General features: G+C 43.9%; 1 protein-coding gene across 3 annotated transcripts in view; it reads right to left on the reverse strand.

Annotated features, from left to right (window-relative positions):
• PDILT (protein disulfide isomerase like, testis expressed) overlaps positions 1 to 17,837 on the reverse strand; it is a 43,653-nt gene that overhangs the window by 22,836 nt on the left and 2,980 nt on the right. For all 3 annotated transcript variants that reach the window (XM_047714373.1, XM_047714372.1, XM_047714371.1), the window contains exon 2: positions 9,998 to 10,206. In XM_047714373.1, the coding sequence (XP_047570329.1) occupies positions 9,998 to 10,199 (202 nt within the window). In that variant the 5' untranslated portion in view covers positions 10,200 to 10,206. The remainder of the gene's footprint in view (positions 1 to 9,997; positions 10,207 to 17,837) is intronic.

The following is a 17,837-nucleotide window of genomic DNA, read 5'->3' on the forward strand; positions in this document are numbered from 1 at the left end:
TCATTCCAACTCTGTGAGTCCCATTTTCTTCATGGGTAAAATGAGAAAAATATTATCAACTATCCCATAGAGTTCTCAGCCAAGTAAGATTTAACAATCAGTTATACAGAGCTTATTAATCTCTAAAAGCTTTCCATGAATTGAGCCTCTTCTCAGCACCCCTGTGGGATAGGTATGGTTATTATCTCAGTTTTATAGATCTGGAAACTGGTAGGAAGCAAAATGTCTTACTTGCCCAGGGTCCTGTGGCAGTGAAAGATATAGCCAGGATCTGGAACCACTCAATATGCTGTCTACCCAACACTGGTAGACAACTCTCAGCATAGTGCCTGACACGTGATAAGGACATAATGCATTATTATTACTACTGTTGTTATTGTACAGTTTTTATGGTCAGAAGTCAGAGGAGAAAGAATGAGGGAGCATGCTCGCCATCTGGTGGAAAGTTCCAGGGTTACAGGCCAAATGGAGCTGCTCCCGCTGCATGAATTCATCGGGGAACTCTCAAGTAAGGAAGGTCAGAGGTGGGAAGCGGTTATGAAGCTACCTCAGAGCCTATCCCTTGGGTAAGTGGTATTAAAGAGAACTCACACTCTCAATTAGGATTCCTTGGTGCCTCATATTGCTGGGCAGTGAGGTGGGGATTAGAAGTGAGGAGCCCCCTTCTGGAAAACGGCCTCAGGGAGCTGGCATGGTATTCCTGACCTAAATGAGAGAGGACTAAAAGGCACTCACATTTGCCTTCCCTCTTCCTGATAATACTGAGAGATTGCAGGCCCCTCACTGCCCTGATGTCTGCAGCAGGTGGGCCAAGCCAGGGCAAGGGGTCACTGATTCCCTTTCAAGTCAGAATGCATTCCCTGTGTCAGTCCCCACTCCTCTGCCCTGTGTATCTGGAACACACTTGGAGGGGGTACAAAGGAGCAAGTTCCAAGTTCAACAAAGAGGGCTTTTGTAAAGCAAAACCCAGGAAGCCAGCTCTAGTACAACTGGCACATGCTCCAGCGTCAGTCAGTACACCTGCTCCTGCAACGGAACCCGAAAGTGAATGATTGTTTTCATTAAATTCCCAGTCAGTGCACAGGAAGTGAGACTTTTTGCCTCTCTACCACATGCTTTGTCACCATCATTGTCTTCGATACCCCCCATCCATCATCGCCAGCAGGCGCTGGCCGGTTGCCAGCTGCTCTCGCCCTCAGGCCTCTCTCTGGGCTTCCTTGTGGATCTGGCCCCTGCCTGGCTCAGGGTGACTGATTAACATTGTATCCAAATCTGAGTTTCTAGGCAACTTAGAGCAAGAAAACACATGGAATGATAGTTCAAGTGCTGGAGCCTTTAGAGGTTCCACACACAGCCCAGTGCTGCTGAGTGTCTGGAATGGAAGTGAGAGAAATAGTCTGTGACAGCAGGAATGCTGGGATCCTAAAGGTAGCTGGATAGGATCTAACAATAATAGTAATGGACATTTATGCACACATCCACTCATCCATTCATCCAGTTGTTCCTCATTCATTCCACAAATCTTTTCTAAGATTTGCCATGTGCCAGACATGGTTCTAGGTTCTGGGGATTTAATAGTGGATAAAAATCCCTGCTCGTGTTGGAGAAGACAGAAAATAAATAAGTAAAGAAGTAAAATATGGGCACCTGGGTGGCTCAGTTGGTTAAGTGGCTGCCTTCGGCTCAGGTCATGATTCTGGAGTCCTGGAATCGAGTCCTGCATCGGGCTCCCTGCTCAGCAGGGAGTCTGTTCTCTCTCTCTCTCTCTGCTGCTCCCCTCCATGCTCGCTCTGTCTCACCCTCATTCTCTTTCTCTCAAGTAAATTTTAAAAAATCTTAAAAGAAAAATATTTTTTAAAAAAAGAAGTAAAATTTATGCTATGTTAGATGCTAAGTGCTATGGAGACAAGAAGCCAAGCTGGAGGTTAGGAGTATCAAGGAGATCGAGTTTAAGTAGGGAGGCTGAAGGAGACCTCACGCATAAGAGACATTTCAGTTAAGACTGAAGGAGGTGAGGGAGGCAGGCTTTGTGGATATGTGGAGGAAAAGTTTCCATGCAGGGGAACCATATGTGCAAAGATCCTGAGGTGCGAGTATGTACAGCATGTTTGAGGAATGTCTAGAATTCTGTTTGGCCTGGAGCAAAATGAGAAGCCCTGGGGGTTAGATAACATAGGGCCTTGTTGGCCACTGAATAGATTTTGGTCCCTCTCCCTGACGGTTGTGGAAAGATACTGGAGAGTTTGGGCAGAATTAGATATGATCCTACTTACTGTTTAACTGGACTGTACTGAATATTATATGAACATTAGACCACAAAAGGGAAAGAGAGTGGATCCAGGGAGACCATTTGGAGGCCTCTGTAATAATTCAGGTGAGAGATGGTAATGGCTTGAGCCAGGGTAGTAGTAATGGAGGAAGTGAGAAGTGGTCAGAGTCTAAGATTTTGGAGAGGGGAGATGATTGGTGATAGATTGGATAGATAGGAGAAGATGACAGATTGGATGGGGAGTGTGAGTGAACAAGAGGAGTCAAGGATGACTCTGAGGTTTTGACAGGAGCAGCCAGATGGCTGATTGATGGTGATGATGGTGATGGTGACAGTAATGAGAACAAGGTAACAACAATGACAAGTTATTGAGCACTTACTGTGCCAACCGTGTTGATAAGTGTTACATGCATTTATCCTGGGTATCCTCAGAACCACCTCTGAGTTATCTGCCGTTCCAGGTGAGGAATGTTAACAGACAAGAAACAGAAGCCCAGAGGTCTTACAGCTAGTATGTGGTTGGGGTATGGGAACAATTCTGATGTACATTGTTGCTTGGGCAGAGTGGAGCCCAGTGGGTTGTGGATGGGCAGGGAGCCCTCTGTGGGAGGCAGAGAGCTCCTGTAAGGACAGCCTTCCTTGTGTCCTAAGCTCAATCCAGATAGAGCTCTTTGTCTGACTGTCATATGGTAGTCCATGAACTTCATTAGGTTGTTTCATAAAACAGAGGCCATTCTGGTGGTTACAGCACCTGTGGCCCAGGTGTGTACCTGTGGTACATCTCTGTACCTCTGTTTCCTCATCTGCAGAATGGAGATATTAATTGATCCTATATCTTAAGATGGTCCTACATAGTAAGACAAGGTGTGCAAAGCTCTGGCACAGAAGTGCCCCCAAAATATTAACCATTATGATGGCGCAGGTGGAAAACCCTTGATCTTGGCCTGACCAGGTTCTCTCTGGGAAGGGAGGGTCTTAATGGAAATGTCAGGATCCTCAGGACATCTGGTTCTTGGGGAAAGAGAGATAAGTGTGACTAAAACCAAGTCATCCAACACAGGCCTGGGCCTATTGTGTGGCTCTCATGTGGGTTTTGGGGTAAGCAAATGGGACCCGGGCTCATATTAGAAGAGAAAATGGCTCTCTGAATATCTGCCAGATGTGTAGATGTGTTAATGGCTAACTGACCTAGAATCAATGTTTGCCTGGGTTTTTAGTAGATAACCCCAGGTTCCCTTTTCTGAGCAACTAGTGTGAGTCAGAGGAGGGGCTGGTGGACGGGAAAGTGAGACTATAGGGACTGGAAATTAGCTCTCAGCACAGGGAGCTGGAGTCTGCCTTTCTTTAGACAGTGGTTCGCAATGGGGCACCGTTGGCCATATCTGGAGACATTTCTGGTTGTCACCACCAGAGTGCTACTGACAATCTAATGGTAGAGGTCAGGGGTGTCACTAAACATCTTATAATGCATCACACCCCCGCATCCAGCAAAGAATTGTCCATCCAGCCAAAGTGTGAATAGTGCTGAGGATGAGAAACCCTACTTTAGACCAAGCTCTAGATCAAATGTGGAAAAATATTCTGAGAATAATCCTCTCCCCATCTCATAGGGCCATTATAGTGTAAAGAGGTGCTCATAGGTGATAGAAACTTTGGGATGGTAATCAGTCCCTTCTAGTTCCTCACATGCCAGCCAACAAATTCCTCTGACCATCACAATGGCCTATAAGGGCCTAAAGGACTGTACCTCCTTTTGGATCTTATCTCCCACTTTTCTTCAGCATCTCAGCTTTAGCCGTCCTGGCACATTCCCACCCCAGGGCCTTTGCGCTTTCCGTTCCCTCTGACTGAATGCTCTCATCTACCAGCTGTCTGTATAGGTTGCTGTCTTCCTGCCTTTAGGTCTTTGCTGAATTGTCTCTTTCCCAGACCACCCTATATAAATTTATATAAATAAATTCCCAGACTACCCTATGTAAATTATATAAGTTTATATAAATAAACTTCTGCTAAGTCTTGGTCTCTCTGTTGGTCTTTTTTGTTTTTCTCCATAGTGCTGTTAACCTGAAGAATGTTACCTTCTTTACTACTTGCCTCATTCATGCAGAACATTATGGGCCAAAGGAAAGCTCATTTCATTCAGCCATTCATTCAATATCTCATGTAGGCCTACCAAGCACAATGCCAGGTGTTAGTAATCAAGAGGTAAATGAGATTTGGCCCCTGTCCCCCAGGGAGCCCACAAGCTTGAAAGCAGTTTCAGTATAGTGTGATAAATGCTATGAAAGGGAAGGTCCAGGGGGTTGCGTCAGCATAGAAGGGCCTGCTAGCAGTGTAGGTGGGTGTGAGTGTGGACACAGCCTCCTGACAAGGTGGCTTCATGAGCTTAAACCCCACAATCCAGGCGAGGAAGTGTAGGAAGGACACTGTGGTCAGAGGGAATTTTAAGTGTAAATGCCCTGGGGCTTGAACCAGTTTGACCTGTCTGGCAACCACAAATTACTCCGGAGCTAGAACGTAGCTCTCACGTGAAGTGGGGATTCTGTAGCCATGTTAAGGAGTTTGGAGTCTTAGAGAATCACTGAGGGTTTTTAATCAGGAGGTGACCCAATCAGACTTGCATTTTAGAAAAAAGAAATTTCTGGGTGTGCTCTAGGGATAGCTTGGAGGAGATAGGACAGATACTCTAGGGGGCTGTTGTGGTGTTTGGGTGGGGAACCCTGGCTGGAATGAAGGCAGTGGCAAGGGGCTGGGAATACTGGAGATTGCAGAGGGCTTTAGGAGTGGTTTCAATAGGGCCTAGTGTCGAGTTAGATGGGAGAATAGAGAGGAGTCAAGAATGACCTTGAGATTTCTGATTTTGACATTGGGTAGAGAGAGGTGCTGTCAGTTAAGGCAGGGAAAGAAAGCAAGTTATAGGGAGCAAATAAAAAATTCAGAGTTCTTATTTTGAGCACATGTGGCATTTGAGACACGTGAGGAACATGCAAGAAGAAGTCCCACCGACCATTGGCTCTTGAGCCTGGAGTCCTCAGAGAACTAAGAACGTAGACAGCCGCTAAAGATTTGAGAGTTACTATACAGTATGTCCCTAGGACAATACTGGAAAAATCCTTTTTGTAAGGAGCCTGTTTATTCCCAGGAAAAAAGAAAATTTATAATGCTTTCTCCAAGTGATTAGTTTTTCCAAAGGTCACTTTGGAAGGCCTGCCTGTTTTTTGAGAACTCATTTGATTAAACCGTATATTGGAAGGAATCAGATACTCAAATGTAATGAGCTGAGTGTCTCTTTTAGATAATAAATCTCTGCTGTTGTTTATTGCTTTGAAATACCGGCTAGTGGGAATGCTTCAAGTTTCAAGTATTCAAATTGGTTTTCATTTAATGTCATTAAAGAATGTAAAATTGATTGGTTCTCTCTGTAGCACTAGATTCAGTGTCAATCCCCAAGTTATGTCAGTTAAAGCTGCAAAGAGCCACGGGCTCCCCCTTCTGCCCTGATTAAAACAGTCACGGGGCAGAGGTTTGCATTCTCATGCAAACAGGACAGGTTCCTCCGTCTCATCCACCTGCTGCTTCGTTTTTGGAGGGCAAATGTGTGTGTTGACATGTGCGTTGTGTCATGCACAGTGTGTGGCTCTAGTTCCTTCAACATCGAGGGGCCAGGTTCAGAGATTAGGACTGCAGCAAAAAAGAGAAGACGGATGTCTTCTTCTTGGATCTCTGACCTGCGCTAACCATTAGCTTACAATTCTGCAGCAGGCAGAGGAGACCTGCAGGTTCTCAGTTCTTCCAGGGAGGGAACCATGAAACAGATGTGTGGGTGGTGGTCCATGTCCTGGGGTGGATAAAGGATGTGGGAATCAGCTCTAGGAGTCAGTCAGCAAACTGGAAAGGCCTGCCCCGCTCACAGGCTTGTGTAAAGAAAATGGTCCAAACCAGATCACCTCTACAGGGTCTTGTTCCATAGGCTTGAAGTAAAATCCAGTGTGCACCCAGGCACAATGAAAGAGACCATTAAAGCCTGGGCTACATAGAGGTCAGAAGCTTGGAACTGCTGGGATGAAATTTTATGCATCAGGCATACTCTGTGTGGGATGGAAACAAAAATGACCCAGTCAGATTTTCCCTTCTGGGAACCATCAAGGTTAAGGGCACAAAAAGAATATTTTTGTTCCATGTTGCTATAAAGTGGCTGCACAAGCCAGCTGAGGCGGCTTTGGGACCCAGGACAACTGAGTTTCTGAGAATGTTGCATACCCAAACTCCCCCACTGACATGACACCACTCAGAGAGATTGTACCAATTAAGAAGGGACTAGAGGCCTGAATTTCAGATGGGGGATACACACTCAAATGCTACAGGGGTGAGGCCGGGTCTATAACTGTGGGGTTGGCTTGGTAGGGATGTGGCAAACTGGCATGTTTTCTGATGAAAAGGAAAAATCATTAGTCAGTTCCAGCTACTTGTCACTTTGCAAGAATGTGGGCCTGTGCCTCTAGATCTTCTGTTTCTTCAAGAGCAGATGTAAATTCAACTTTAATTGTGAAATGTCTCAATTTTTAAAACATTGTATGGCCCAAACGTAATCCCCGTCCTGGGCGTCTTCAGTCCATGAGCTGCCTATTACATCCTTGATTTCAGGGTTATGGGAAAGAGGAGGAGCCATAAAGACCTGAGAAGTGAGCCAGAGAGATCAATGGGAACCAGAAGACAGTGGGCTCATGGGCACCAAAGGGCAGAGGTTGTCAGGTTAGGGCTCCAAAGTGGACAAGGAAGGCAAGGACTGACAAGTTCCTATTGGCTATGGGAACCAGGTGTCCTTGGAACATTAACCTGAGCAAACAGTCCATAAGTCAGCCCCAGGCAGGAAATTGTTGACTCTGCTGCCCAGAAGAGAAAGCTGTTCCTGGTGGTTTAGTGTCAGGAAGAATTTATACCATCTGGCTGCCTATCAGCCGGCCCAGCTTCAGGTTGTGTTTGAATCAAAGGCTGTTTCAAGGCTCCGGTAAAGTGCAGTGTGATTAAGGCAGCCATTGACTGCATATGCCTGGTCTACATTTGAGCATATGAGATAATTCTTTTTTTTTTTTGTTTGTTTTTTAAAGATTTTATTTATTTGACAGAGAGAGATCACAAGTAGGCAGAGAGGCAGGCAGAGAGAGAGGAGGAAGCAAGCTCCCCGCTGAGCAGAGAGCCCAGTGCGGGGCTCGATCCCAGGACCCTGAGATCATGACCTGAGCCCAAGGCAGAGGCTTTAACCCACTGAGCCACCCAGGTACCCCAGGATAATTCTTGGATTTAAGTCATCATTAGCCAATTCCTTATTCCTTGAAGCTGAACCCAGTCCTGCCTGACAGAAAGTTGATGATCTGTCTTGTGCCCCAGTGCCACAGCAGGATGAGGACTCATTTACTGATTATCTCCCATGTGCCAGATCCTATGTAAGCACTCTCAGACAATCCCTACAATGATTCTACCATTTTTGTTAATTCCCACTCCACAGATGAAGGTGAGACACAGAAATGTACCCAAGGCCACCTATCTGGTCATGGCAGTATTGGGTTTCATGACCAGGTTGGCCTGACTCCCAAACCCATGTACTTTACCCCAAAACTTGATGTCACTTACAGACAAAAGTGTGTGGGTGACTCAAGCTAAAATAGAACAAAACAAAACTTTAGGATTTTCCAGTGCTTGGCATATCGTCGTTGATAATTACTGATGTCAGCAACGATAGCTTCCAGAGTGCTCCTTCCACTACTCTGGCCGGAGACTGCCCATCTCTGGGCATCACTGGGAGGCCAAATAATGAAGATTTCTCTCACTTCAAGCCAAACTTCAAGGTTCAAGATGCATTTGCATTGACCGGGAGACCCATGTGTATTCCACGATGCAAGGATGCGGGAGCCAGGATCAAGGAGGCTGCTCAGCTGATTTGCAACCAGAACCATCATTTCGGAGGACACGTCCAAACTGTCACTTCTCCACGGGGCACCCAGTGTATACCGTTTGGACACTTCTAATGGCATGAGTATTATTGTAAAGAGTTTCTCCTGCTTTGTGACACTCCTTACTCAACCACAAAGTCTTTGAGAACAGAAACCAAGACCCCTTTTCTGTGGGGCTTCCAAAGGGCCCACCCAAGGCCTGGCACTGAGCAGAGCTGAGTAAAAGTGGGGTATATCAGAATGCAATAATAACAGTTTCTGCCTAATGAATGCTCACTCGGCACTAATGACATATTTGAGCCCATTCTCATCACCACAACTTGCAAGGGAAAAATCATTAATGCTTTTGTGCAGAGGAGGAATCTAATAATGATGATAAGAGAATGACAGCCAATATATTCTAAAGGTCTTATTATGCACCAGGTACTGTGCTAAGCACCCTAGGAATTATATCCTATTATTAAATTCCCTATTTCACAGCCAAGTAAAGAGAGGCTCAGAGTAATCAAGGTCACCTGCTCAAGGTCATCGGGCCAATAAGTGGCCTGCATCTGAGCCCAGCATCTGAGCCTAGGACTGTAAACCTCTAAAGCTGAACTTCATTCCAGGACATGCATGGGTCAGACTGGAGAGAAAAGGAAGCCTGGGAGGGGTCAGGGTTTGAAAAGGGCAAACTGACAGAAGGGAGAAAAGGCTACACCAGAGCAGCAGCCACAAAGAGGGGAAGAAAGGCTGCACGGAAAAGGGCAGAAACCAAAAAGGAGCAGCACCCACCCTGCAGTTCCCTGTCCAGGTCTGGAACCTTAGGTCCTGCCTGGCCTCCAGGAACCTGTGTGCTAGTCAAGCCAGGTAAATTCTGGAAGCAGGCTTTGGGGATGGACACAGAGCCAGACACTTCCCAGGAAAGGCTGTGAGGGATTCTGGAATCCAGTGTTCACATCTACTTTCTGCACCCATGCAATCCTTGCAGGTGGGAAGTGGTGTAGCACAGGGTCCGCAGGCCCCACTTGTGAGCTGTGTGACTTTGGGCAAATTGCTTGGCCTCTGAGCTTCTGTCTCCTCAGCTATAAAATAGGGAGAAAAATGGTGCCACCACACTGGCTTGTTGTAAGGATTAACTGACTTAACATGTAGTGGGGCACTCAGGACAATGCCGAGCACACAGTAAGTGCTGATCATGTGAAAGCCGGTATGAAAATCCCTTCTACCCTGCCCCAAGGCACAGGTCTGCTCAGTGCCTGAGGAAAAGAAGAGATGTCTGCCGATGTAAACAACAACAGTCCAAAGGATAAAAGTGGACAGACAGAGTTCAGATAAAGGTGATGGTTGGCAAATATTTGCTCAAGAGCTTGCCCCTAACTGCTACCATTTATTGTTCTCTGGTTGCATTCCAGCTACTTGACATATTATCTCATTTAATCTTTACAACAATCCAGTATGGCTGTGATGCTCATGCCCATTTTACAGAGGGGAAAGTTGAGTTTCAGAATATAAAGATACCTAAAAGGAAAGCTTGACTTTTTACCTTCAGTGAGACTGAGGAGCAACATATAAATCAAGACTAAAGTGGCAGTGTATTGTCTTGTAAATTGCTTAACCTCCCTGGACCTTTGTGTTCTCATCTAGAAATTGAGAATGGGAGTATATACATATTAAGTATGTTAATAATATGTGTTCTTGTGTGTTTAACAATATATAAAACTCTTCTGGCTGCCGGGAGCAAGGAGGCAGATTTCACCCACCCATCACCCACCACTGAGGAGTGGGGGACACTCACGAAAAAGCACCATGAGGAAGCGGGTCTGGTTCAGCATCTGGGTCAGGCCAGCAGGTGTTAGCACTAGCAGGTTGCCTTCCTCCACGATATGCATGGGCTGGGATATGTTGATGCTGGCTTCCTTGATGTCCTCCTCTGGCAAGCCCCGGACAGTGGAGACGCAAAAGGCCACTAGCAGCAGGGACATCCATAGCAGCTTCATGGCTATCCTTCAGGAGCACAGAGAGGAATAAGAGCCCTTATCAGCATAGGTGGCAGGGCACCATGTCATCACTTCTTCCCCCAGACCTTCCCTGCCTACCCAGTTTATGCATGGAGAACATGGCCTGAGCATAGCCCACTCCCTCCCTAGTAGTGCCTGCAGCTTGGCAAGGCACTGGAAGAGAGACAAAGTGTCAGCTTTTAAGCTCACTCCCTGTGTAAACTGCATAGGGATAGCTCAGAGCAACAGGGCTCCACTCAGAGCAGTAAGAATCCAAATTGCACACCAGCCACTTGAGCCCACTGGCTCCCCAGACAACAGGTGAGACTTTTGGAGAGATGAGTTCCACCCCAGAGTCCTAGGGTAAGCCTCTGAGCCTCAGAGATAACTGGTCCAGTTCCCCATCACGGCCTCTACTTCATGCTCCTCCAGCCCCCTACTTGAATGCCCCCTTATGGTGGGAAGCTCACCACTTCACTTCCTATTCATACACCCCATTTGATATTTGAACAAGTTTTCTCAACTGTTGATATTTCTTTTAAAAGTCGTAACTATAGGGACGCCTGGGTGGCTCAGTTGGTTAAGCGGCTGCCTTCGGCTCAGGTCATGATCCCAGCGTCTTGGGATCGAGTCCCGCATCGGGCTCCTTGCTCTGCAGGGATCCTGCTTCTCCCTCTGACACTCTGTCTGCCTGTGCTCTCTCTCTCTCTGACAAATAAATAAATAAAATCTTAAAAAAAAAAAAGTCGTAACTATAAATCACACTTGTAAAAATTCCAAGTAATACAATGAAAATATGTTAAGTAGAAAGTAAAATCTCTCATAATCTCAACTCTGAGAAACCTATTAACAGTTTGAAATGAATTCCTACACATGTTGAAAATTCCAAAATAAATGCACATTTGAATGTACGATTTTAAATATAAATGGAGTCAGCTAATGCATATTGGTCAGCATTCTGTTTTTCTTAATAATATGAAATATATCCTATATATATGAAATATATCCTATATATATGTCTTATAAAAGTATAAAAGTACATTTTAGATCTATGACATGATTTATGTTCCTAATTCTTTACTTTTTATTTTATTTTATTTTATTTACAATTTTTAATTGTTAGAATGGTCTGGATCAGAAGCTTCCTTTCTGACTTTTCGTAATTATGTCTTCTCTAACAATTTAGAGCATAGAATCACCTCCTCAGATCTTTGTAAATACTCTTCAATCATAGAGCTGTTTCTCCACGTAACATAGACTGTATGAGTGTCTTAAATAAGAAGACCTATAGCAGTATATTCTAGGTCACACCTTCATATTAAATTTATGAGGATCTTCATTTCTTTGTTGACTGCTCTAGCCTAGCACCTGGCATTGTAGTAGGAAAATGAACAAGTGACATGAATAAATATGTGAATGAATGAACAAACACTTGATAATTGCCTGGGAAATTGTTTGTCAAACTATCTGAAAGTTTTTAAAAAATAGATCTAATGTAATATTTTGGCCTAAAATATAGAGAATTGTGGCCAGCTCTAACACTAAATTTTGTAAGTACCTATAGCTTAACATTCTTGTCATATGCCTGACACTGTTCTAGTGCTTTCCACACTGTCATATCTCTTATGACAACCCTAGGAGGTAAGGATAGTACTATTGTAATCCTCTTTTAATGAGTATAAAATAAGGTACAGAAAGGTTAAATAATTTGCCCAAGATCACACAGTTAGTAGGTATAGAGGCCATATCTGTTTATTTATTTACTATTGTTTAAAAAGGGGAGGGTGAGTGCTGTGAAGTGTGTAAGCCTGACAATTCACAGACCTGTACTCCTGGGGCTAATAATATATTATATGTTAATGAAAAACTTAAAAAAAAAGAAATTCTTTATTTAAATTCAATTTAGTTAACATATACTGTATTATTAATTTCAGGGGTAGAATTTAGTGATTCATCATCTGCATATAACACCCAGTGCTCATTGCATCAAGTGCCCTCCGTAATGCCCATCACCCAGTAATCCCATCCTCCCCATCCACCTCCTCTCCAGCAACCCTCCGTTTATTTCCTCGAGCTCAGTGTCTCCTATGGTTTGCCTCCCTCTCCCGTTTTTTCCCCCTTCCCTTCCTCTATGTTCATATGTTTTTTTCTTAAGTTCCACATATGAGTGAAATCATATCTTTCTCTGACTTATTTTGCTCAGCATAATTGCCCTCCAGTTCTATCCGCATTGTTGCAAATGGCAAAATTTCATTCTTTTTGATGGCTGAGTAGTATTCCAGTTTATATATATATATATCTATCTATATATATAGATGTATAGATATAGATATAGGTATACACACACACACACATACACACACACAGTGTTCCATTATACATACACACACACACCACATCTTCTTTATCCATTCATCTGTTATGGACATCTGAGCTCTTTCCATATCTTGGCTATTGTGGACATTGCTACTATAAACATTGGGGTGCAGGTGCCCCTTGAGGCCACTTTTAGGCAGACAGCCTTGAGCAATGGAATATAGACAGAGCCCATAGCGACCCCCTGGCTGAATACAGACAGGCCCATTAAACGACCCACCTCAAAATATCCATAGGCCCTAACTAATCAATGGGCTCCTTACAACCAGACACAGTTACCAAACAAGAGGGAATTCCACGTCGCCATAACTCCTCATATTTCCTCTTTATTTTTTATTTATTTATTTTAAAGATTTTATTTATTTATTTGACAGAGATCACAAGTAGGCAGAGAGAGAGGAGGGGAAGCAGGCTCCCTGCTGAGCAGAGAGCCCAGATGTAGGGCTCGATCCCAGGACCCTGGGATCATGACCTGAGCCGAAGGCAGAAGCTTTAACCCACTGAGCCACCCAGGAGCCTCTCATATTTCCTCTTTAAAAACAGCCCCCACCCACTGCTTCCTTGCAGACAGCCTCTTCTCTGCTGTCCTGCCCACTGCTCCCTTGCAGTGGTGTATTCAGTAAATTTCTGTCTGCTTTGTTCTGCCTTAGCTGAGTCCTTTCAACCCCTGTGCCACCAGCTTCCACCCCATCGTCACCCCACATTTGGGGGCAGGCAGTCTAGCTACAGATCCATGCCCTAACCACAGTGATATCCTGCCTCTCTGTGGCCCCTTGGTGGCACCGTAGGTTAAGTATCTGACTCTTGGTTTTAGCTCAGGTCATGGGTCATGGGTCATGAGACTAAGTTCCGCATGGGGCCCTAAGCTCAGCACAGAGTCTGCTTGTCCCTCTCTTTTCAAACCCTCTCCATCTCCCCTCCCACATGTGTGTGCCCTCTAAAATAAATAAATAAAATCTCTTTTTAAAAAAATGGATGCTGTGAACAATATTTTGAGATGTTAACAGAGGCTCCCCACCCTGATACCCTTTACCTTCCATCATTGCAGGGCTGAGCTTGCAGCAGAGAACAGAATCAGATTTTTGATTTGGGTTTGTAAAACCGGCTTTTGAAACTCATAGCAGGAATCAGGCACTTACTTGCAAGCCAGGGCTCGAGTTACAGAAATGGATTGTGGGTTTTTTTTTGTTTTTGTTTTGAAAGAAAGAGGTTTTGAGTCTCCCATGATTTATGCTCTGAATGAAGCGTTTTTTTCAGGCACTGAGGACAAGAGATCAAATGCTGTAACAAAAGATGCTCAATTGCTCTTATTTTATTGCTCAGGAAATTCCAATTGTTTTGAGAGCTGTAAGCCAGGAATTATGGATGAAGACCAAATCTAGATGAGAAATGTATTTGGTCATCTGAATGCCCAAATATATATTCCTTACATTAAAACAAAAAAAGAAAAAAGTCCCAAATTGAATAATCTGAGCCCCTCCCCTTGCCAGTGGCAAACAAGACTCAGTTATAGTTTCAGCTTATCCCAGGAATATAACCTTCCAAAAGTCAACCTGAAATTTCTTGTTTAGCAGTGGTAAGATAATCTGCATGATGAAAAAAACCCAAAAGACAAACAAAATCTCTGTCTTTCCCTTCTCCCACAAAACAAGATGTTCTTACCTGAGAAAATCCTTTCTTTTGCTAATAACATCTTCCCACCCACTCCTGCCTATAACCATCTTTCATTTTGTACAACCCCTAGGGGCATCTCTCTACTGGCTGGATAGGATGCTACCCAATTCATGAATTGGTTAATAAACCCAATTAGATTTTTAAATTTACTGGGTTGAATTTTGTTTTCTAACACTTAAAAATTGAAGTATCACAGGGGCCCTACCCTGTTTCTCCTCTGCACTGAAACCCCGGCTTCAACTCTCTGCTGACCATTGCAGACCTAGTAACATGCCAGCCCATAATGCTAGGTACATATCACCATGTATTAAGCTAGTATTTGAGCTTTACACATACCTTCTTGTTAATCATCACAGCATGTCTATGAAATAGGTGATGTGGGAAGCAAAGGCAAAAGAAAAGTTAAATTTCTTTACTACTTATAGTCCATTCATTAACAAGGTCTTGAAACAGTGACATTCCTCTAGGAACTCAGCTGCCTTGGTGTTAATATTTTGCAAAGGACAAAAGGCAATCTTAGCCCAATCCCAGGGTGCTGTCGAGTCTAATTTAATATACAGAAATTCCTTTGGAAGCGTCTTTTATCTCTGCCCCCCAAGATATGTGTTGAAAATCCTCCTCCAAGCATATGACTCACCGGTGAACATCTGAAGGGTCTCATGACTAAGGTTTTACTAGATAGTAATAAGTGATCTTTTCCTAACGGTAGCTAGCGTCCTCAAGGTCCTGGAAACCTTGCTTCCAAAATTCGTTTGACACTTAAGCTATCCCTAACCTTCTCCCAGCTTGAAAATATATAATTGATCATTCCTCATGACCCCAGGGCAGCTCCTTTCTGCCGATGGGTTCTGTCCCCATGCTATAATAAAACCACCTTTTTGCACCAAAGACGTCATAAGAATTCCTTCTTGGCTCTTGGCTCCAAACCCCATTTCCTGTATCAGTAAGTAAAATTATGATGCCCCCTTCATGAAGGTGGAGATTCTTACAAGACCACCCAGCAGGCAGATGGAAGGAACATATGGGCTCAGGTACATCTAAGCCCAAAGTCTGTGGTCTAAACCAGAATTCAGCAAACTGGCCTATGGCCTGTTCTTGTAAATACGGTATTACTGGATCACAGCCATGCCCATTCTTTTGCTATTGTTTGGCTGCTTTTATTACAACGGCCAAGTTAAATAGTTGCAACAGAGATGATATGCAGGCCAGCAATGCCAAAAATATTTATTATCTGGCACTTTCCTGAAAAAGTTTGCAAACCTTGGGTCTAAGTCACCATACCACACTGCCCACGTGCCCTCACCTTGCACTCACCCCTCAGATCTTGGACTCCTTCAAATTTGTGAGTTTACTATCAGAGCTTAGCGTCTCCATCTGTAGACTGGGTGAATAATGCCTGCCTCTCAGGGTAGTTGCAAGGATATGATCAAGAACTTGTGCTCCACTAGCTCTTCTTGTCCCGGGATACACATTATCTCACTGGGAGCTTAAAAAAGCTTAAAAAACAGTACTGATGCCAGGCCTCAAGCAGACCAGTTAATTCAGAATCACTCAGGGTGCAGCCCAGTTATCTATATGTTTTAAAAGCTCCCCAAATGGTTTTTTTAAAACTTTCTTTTGGAAAAAATATTGTATGCAAAAATAAAGACGGTTAATGCGCCCCAACATACCTGTCACTCAACTTGGGTTACTGTCACCTCCAGTCTGTCTTAGTTGCATCACTCCCTGTCCTGGACTATTTGAAAGCCAGTCCATGTGTTACATTAGTTCATCCATAAATAATTCACTATGAATCTCTAAAAGTAGAGTTTGTTTTTTAAAAGATAACCGCCATACCATTGTCTTACTTAACAGGATGAATGATAGCTTTTTTTTTTTTTTTTTTTTAAGATTTTGCTTATTTATTTGGTAGACAGAGATCATGAGTAGGCAGAGGGGCAGGCAGAGAGAGACGGGGGCGGGGAGGGGAAGCGGCTCCCCGCTGAGCAGAGAGCCCGATGTGGGGCTCAATCCCAGGACCCTGGGATCATGACCTGAGCCGAAAGCAGAGGCTTTAACCCACTGAGCCACCCAGTCACCCTGAATGATAGTTTCTTATCAAATATCCAGATAATGTGAGAATTACCCTAGTTATCTCATAATTTAAAGTTTATTTGAATTGGGATCCATATGAGATCCATGTGTTGTCCTTGACAGCCCCAGGTAGTTCTGTCTTGTAGTCTGTAGGTTGGGAACCACACAGTCAAATAAATCAACCCAGGTGAGTCATCCAGCTAGAGTAGACAGTAAGTCATCTAAGGGTCAGCCAGGCCAGTCACGGCTACTGTTGGCTCCCCATCCCATTCTCCTCTCATAGGCTTTTGACAAGAGTATTCCCGCATACAGATGGCCAATAGACATATGAAAAGGGGTTCAAAACTGCTCATCGTTAGGGAAATACAAATCAAAACCACAAGGAGATATCACCTCTCTCCTGTCAGAATGGTTAGAATCAAAAAGACAAGAAACAACAGATGTTGGTGAGGATGTGGAGCAAAAAGAACCCTTGTGCACTGTTGGTGGGAATGTGCACTGGTGCAGCCACTGTGGAAAACAATATGGAGTTTTCTCAAGGAGTTAAAACTGGAATCACTGTATGATCCAATAATTCCACTATTGGGTATTTACCCAAAGAAAACAAAAACTATAATTTGAAAAGATAATGCACCCCTGTGTTTACTGCAGCATTATTTACAATCCAAGATCTGAAATCCACACAAGTGTCCATCCATAGATGAATGGATAACGATGATGTGGTATACACACACACACAATGGAATATTAGCCACAAAAAAGAATGAAATCTTGCCATTTCGACAAAATGGATGGAGCTGGAGGGTATCATGCTAAGTGAAATAAGTCAAAGACAAAGACAAATACCACAGGATTTCACTCATACATGCAATTTAAGGATTTCACTCATACATGCAAAACAAATGAATAAACAAAGAAAAGATAAACAAAAACAGACTCTTAAATACAGAGAATAAACAGATGGTTCCCAGAAGGGAAGTTGGTGGGGGGATGAGTGAAACAGGTGATGGGGATTTAAGAGTATCCTTATCCTGATGAGCACTGAGTAATGTGTAGAAATTTTAAATCATATTGTACACCAGAAACTAATACAATACTGTATGTTAATTATACTTAAATAAAAATAATATATAAATAAAAAAACTGAAGAATACTTATAAAAAAACAAACAGGGATGCCTGGGTGGCTCAGTTGGTTAAGCATCTGCCTTTGGCTCAGGTCATGATCCCAGGGTCCTGGGATCGAGTCCCATAGTGGGCTCCCTGCTCAACAGGAAGCCTGCTTCTCCCTCTGCCTGCTGCTGCCCCCGCCTGTGCTCGCTCTCTCTCTCAATCTCTCTGACAAATAAATAAAAATCTTTAAACAAAGAAACAAACAAAAAGAGTATTCTCAGTGGTTCCTGATCAGTTCATGGAGATGGGGCAGTGGGAGGCCCCAAGGAGGTAGCAGGTTTCCTGCTAACCTGGGCAGATTTGAGTACAAGCCTAGAAGGCCTCCAGTGATAGAGCCTTACAA

Source organism: Lutra lutra, chromosome 18 (assembly GCF_902655055.1).
Source record: "Lutra lutra chromosome 18, mLutLut1.2, whole genome shotgun sequence".
Taxonomy (NCBI): domain Eukaryota; kingdom Metazoa; phylum Chordata; class Mammalia; order Carnivora; family Mustelidae; genus Lutra; species Lutra lutra.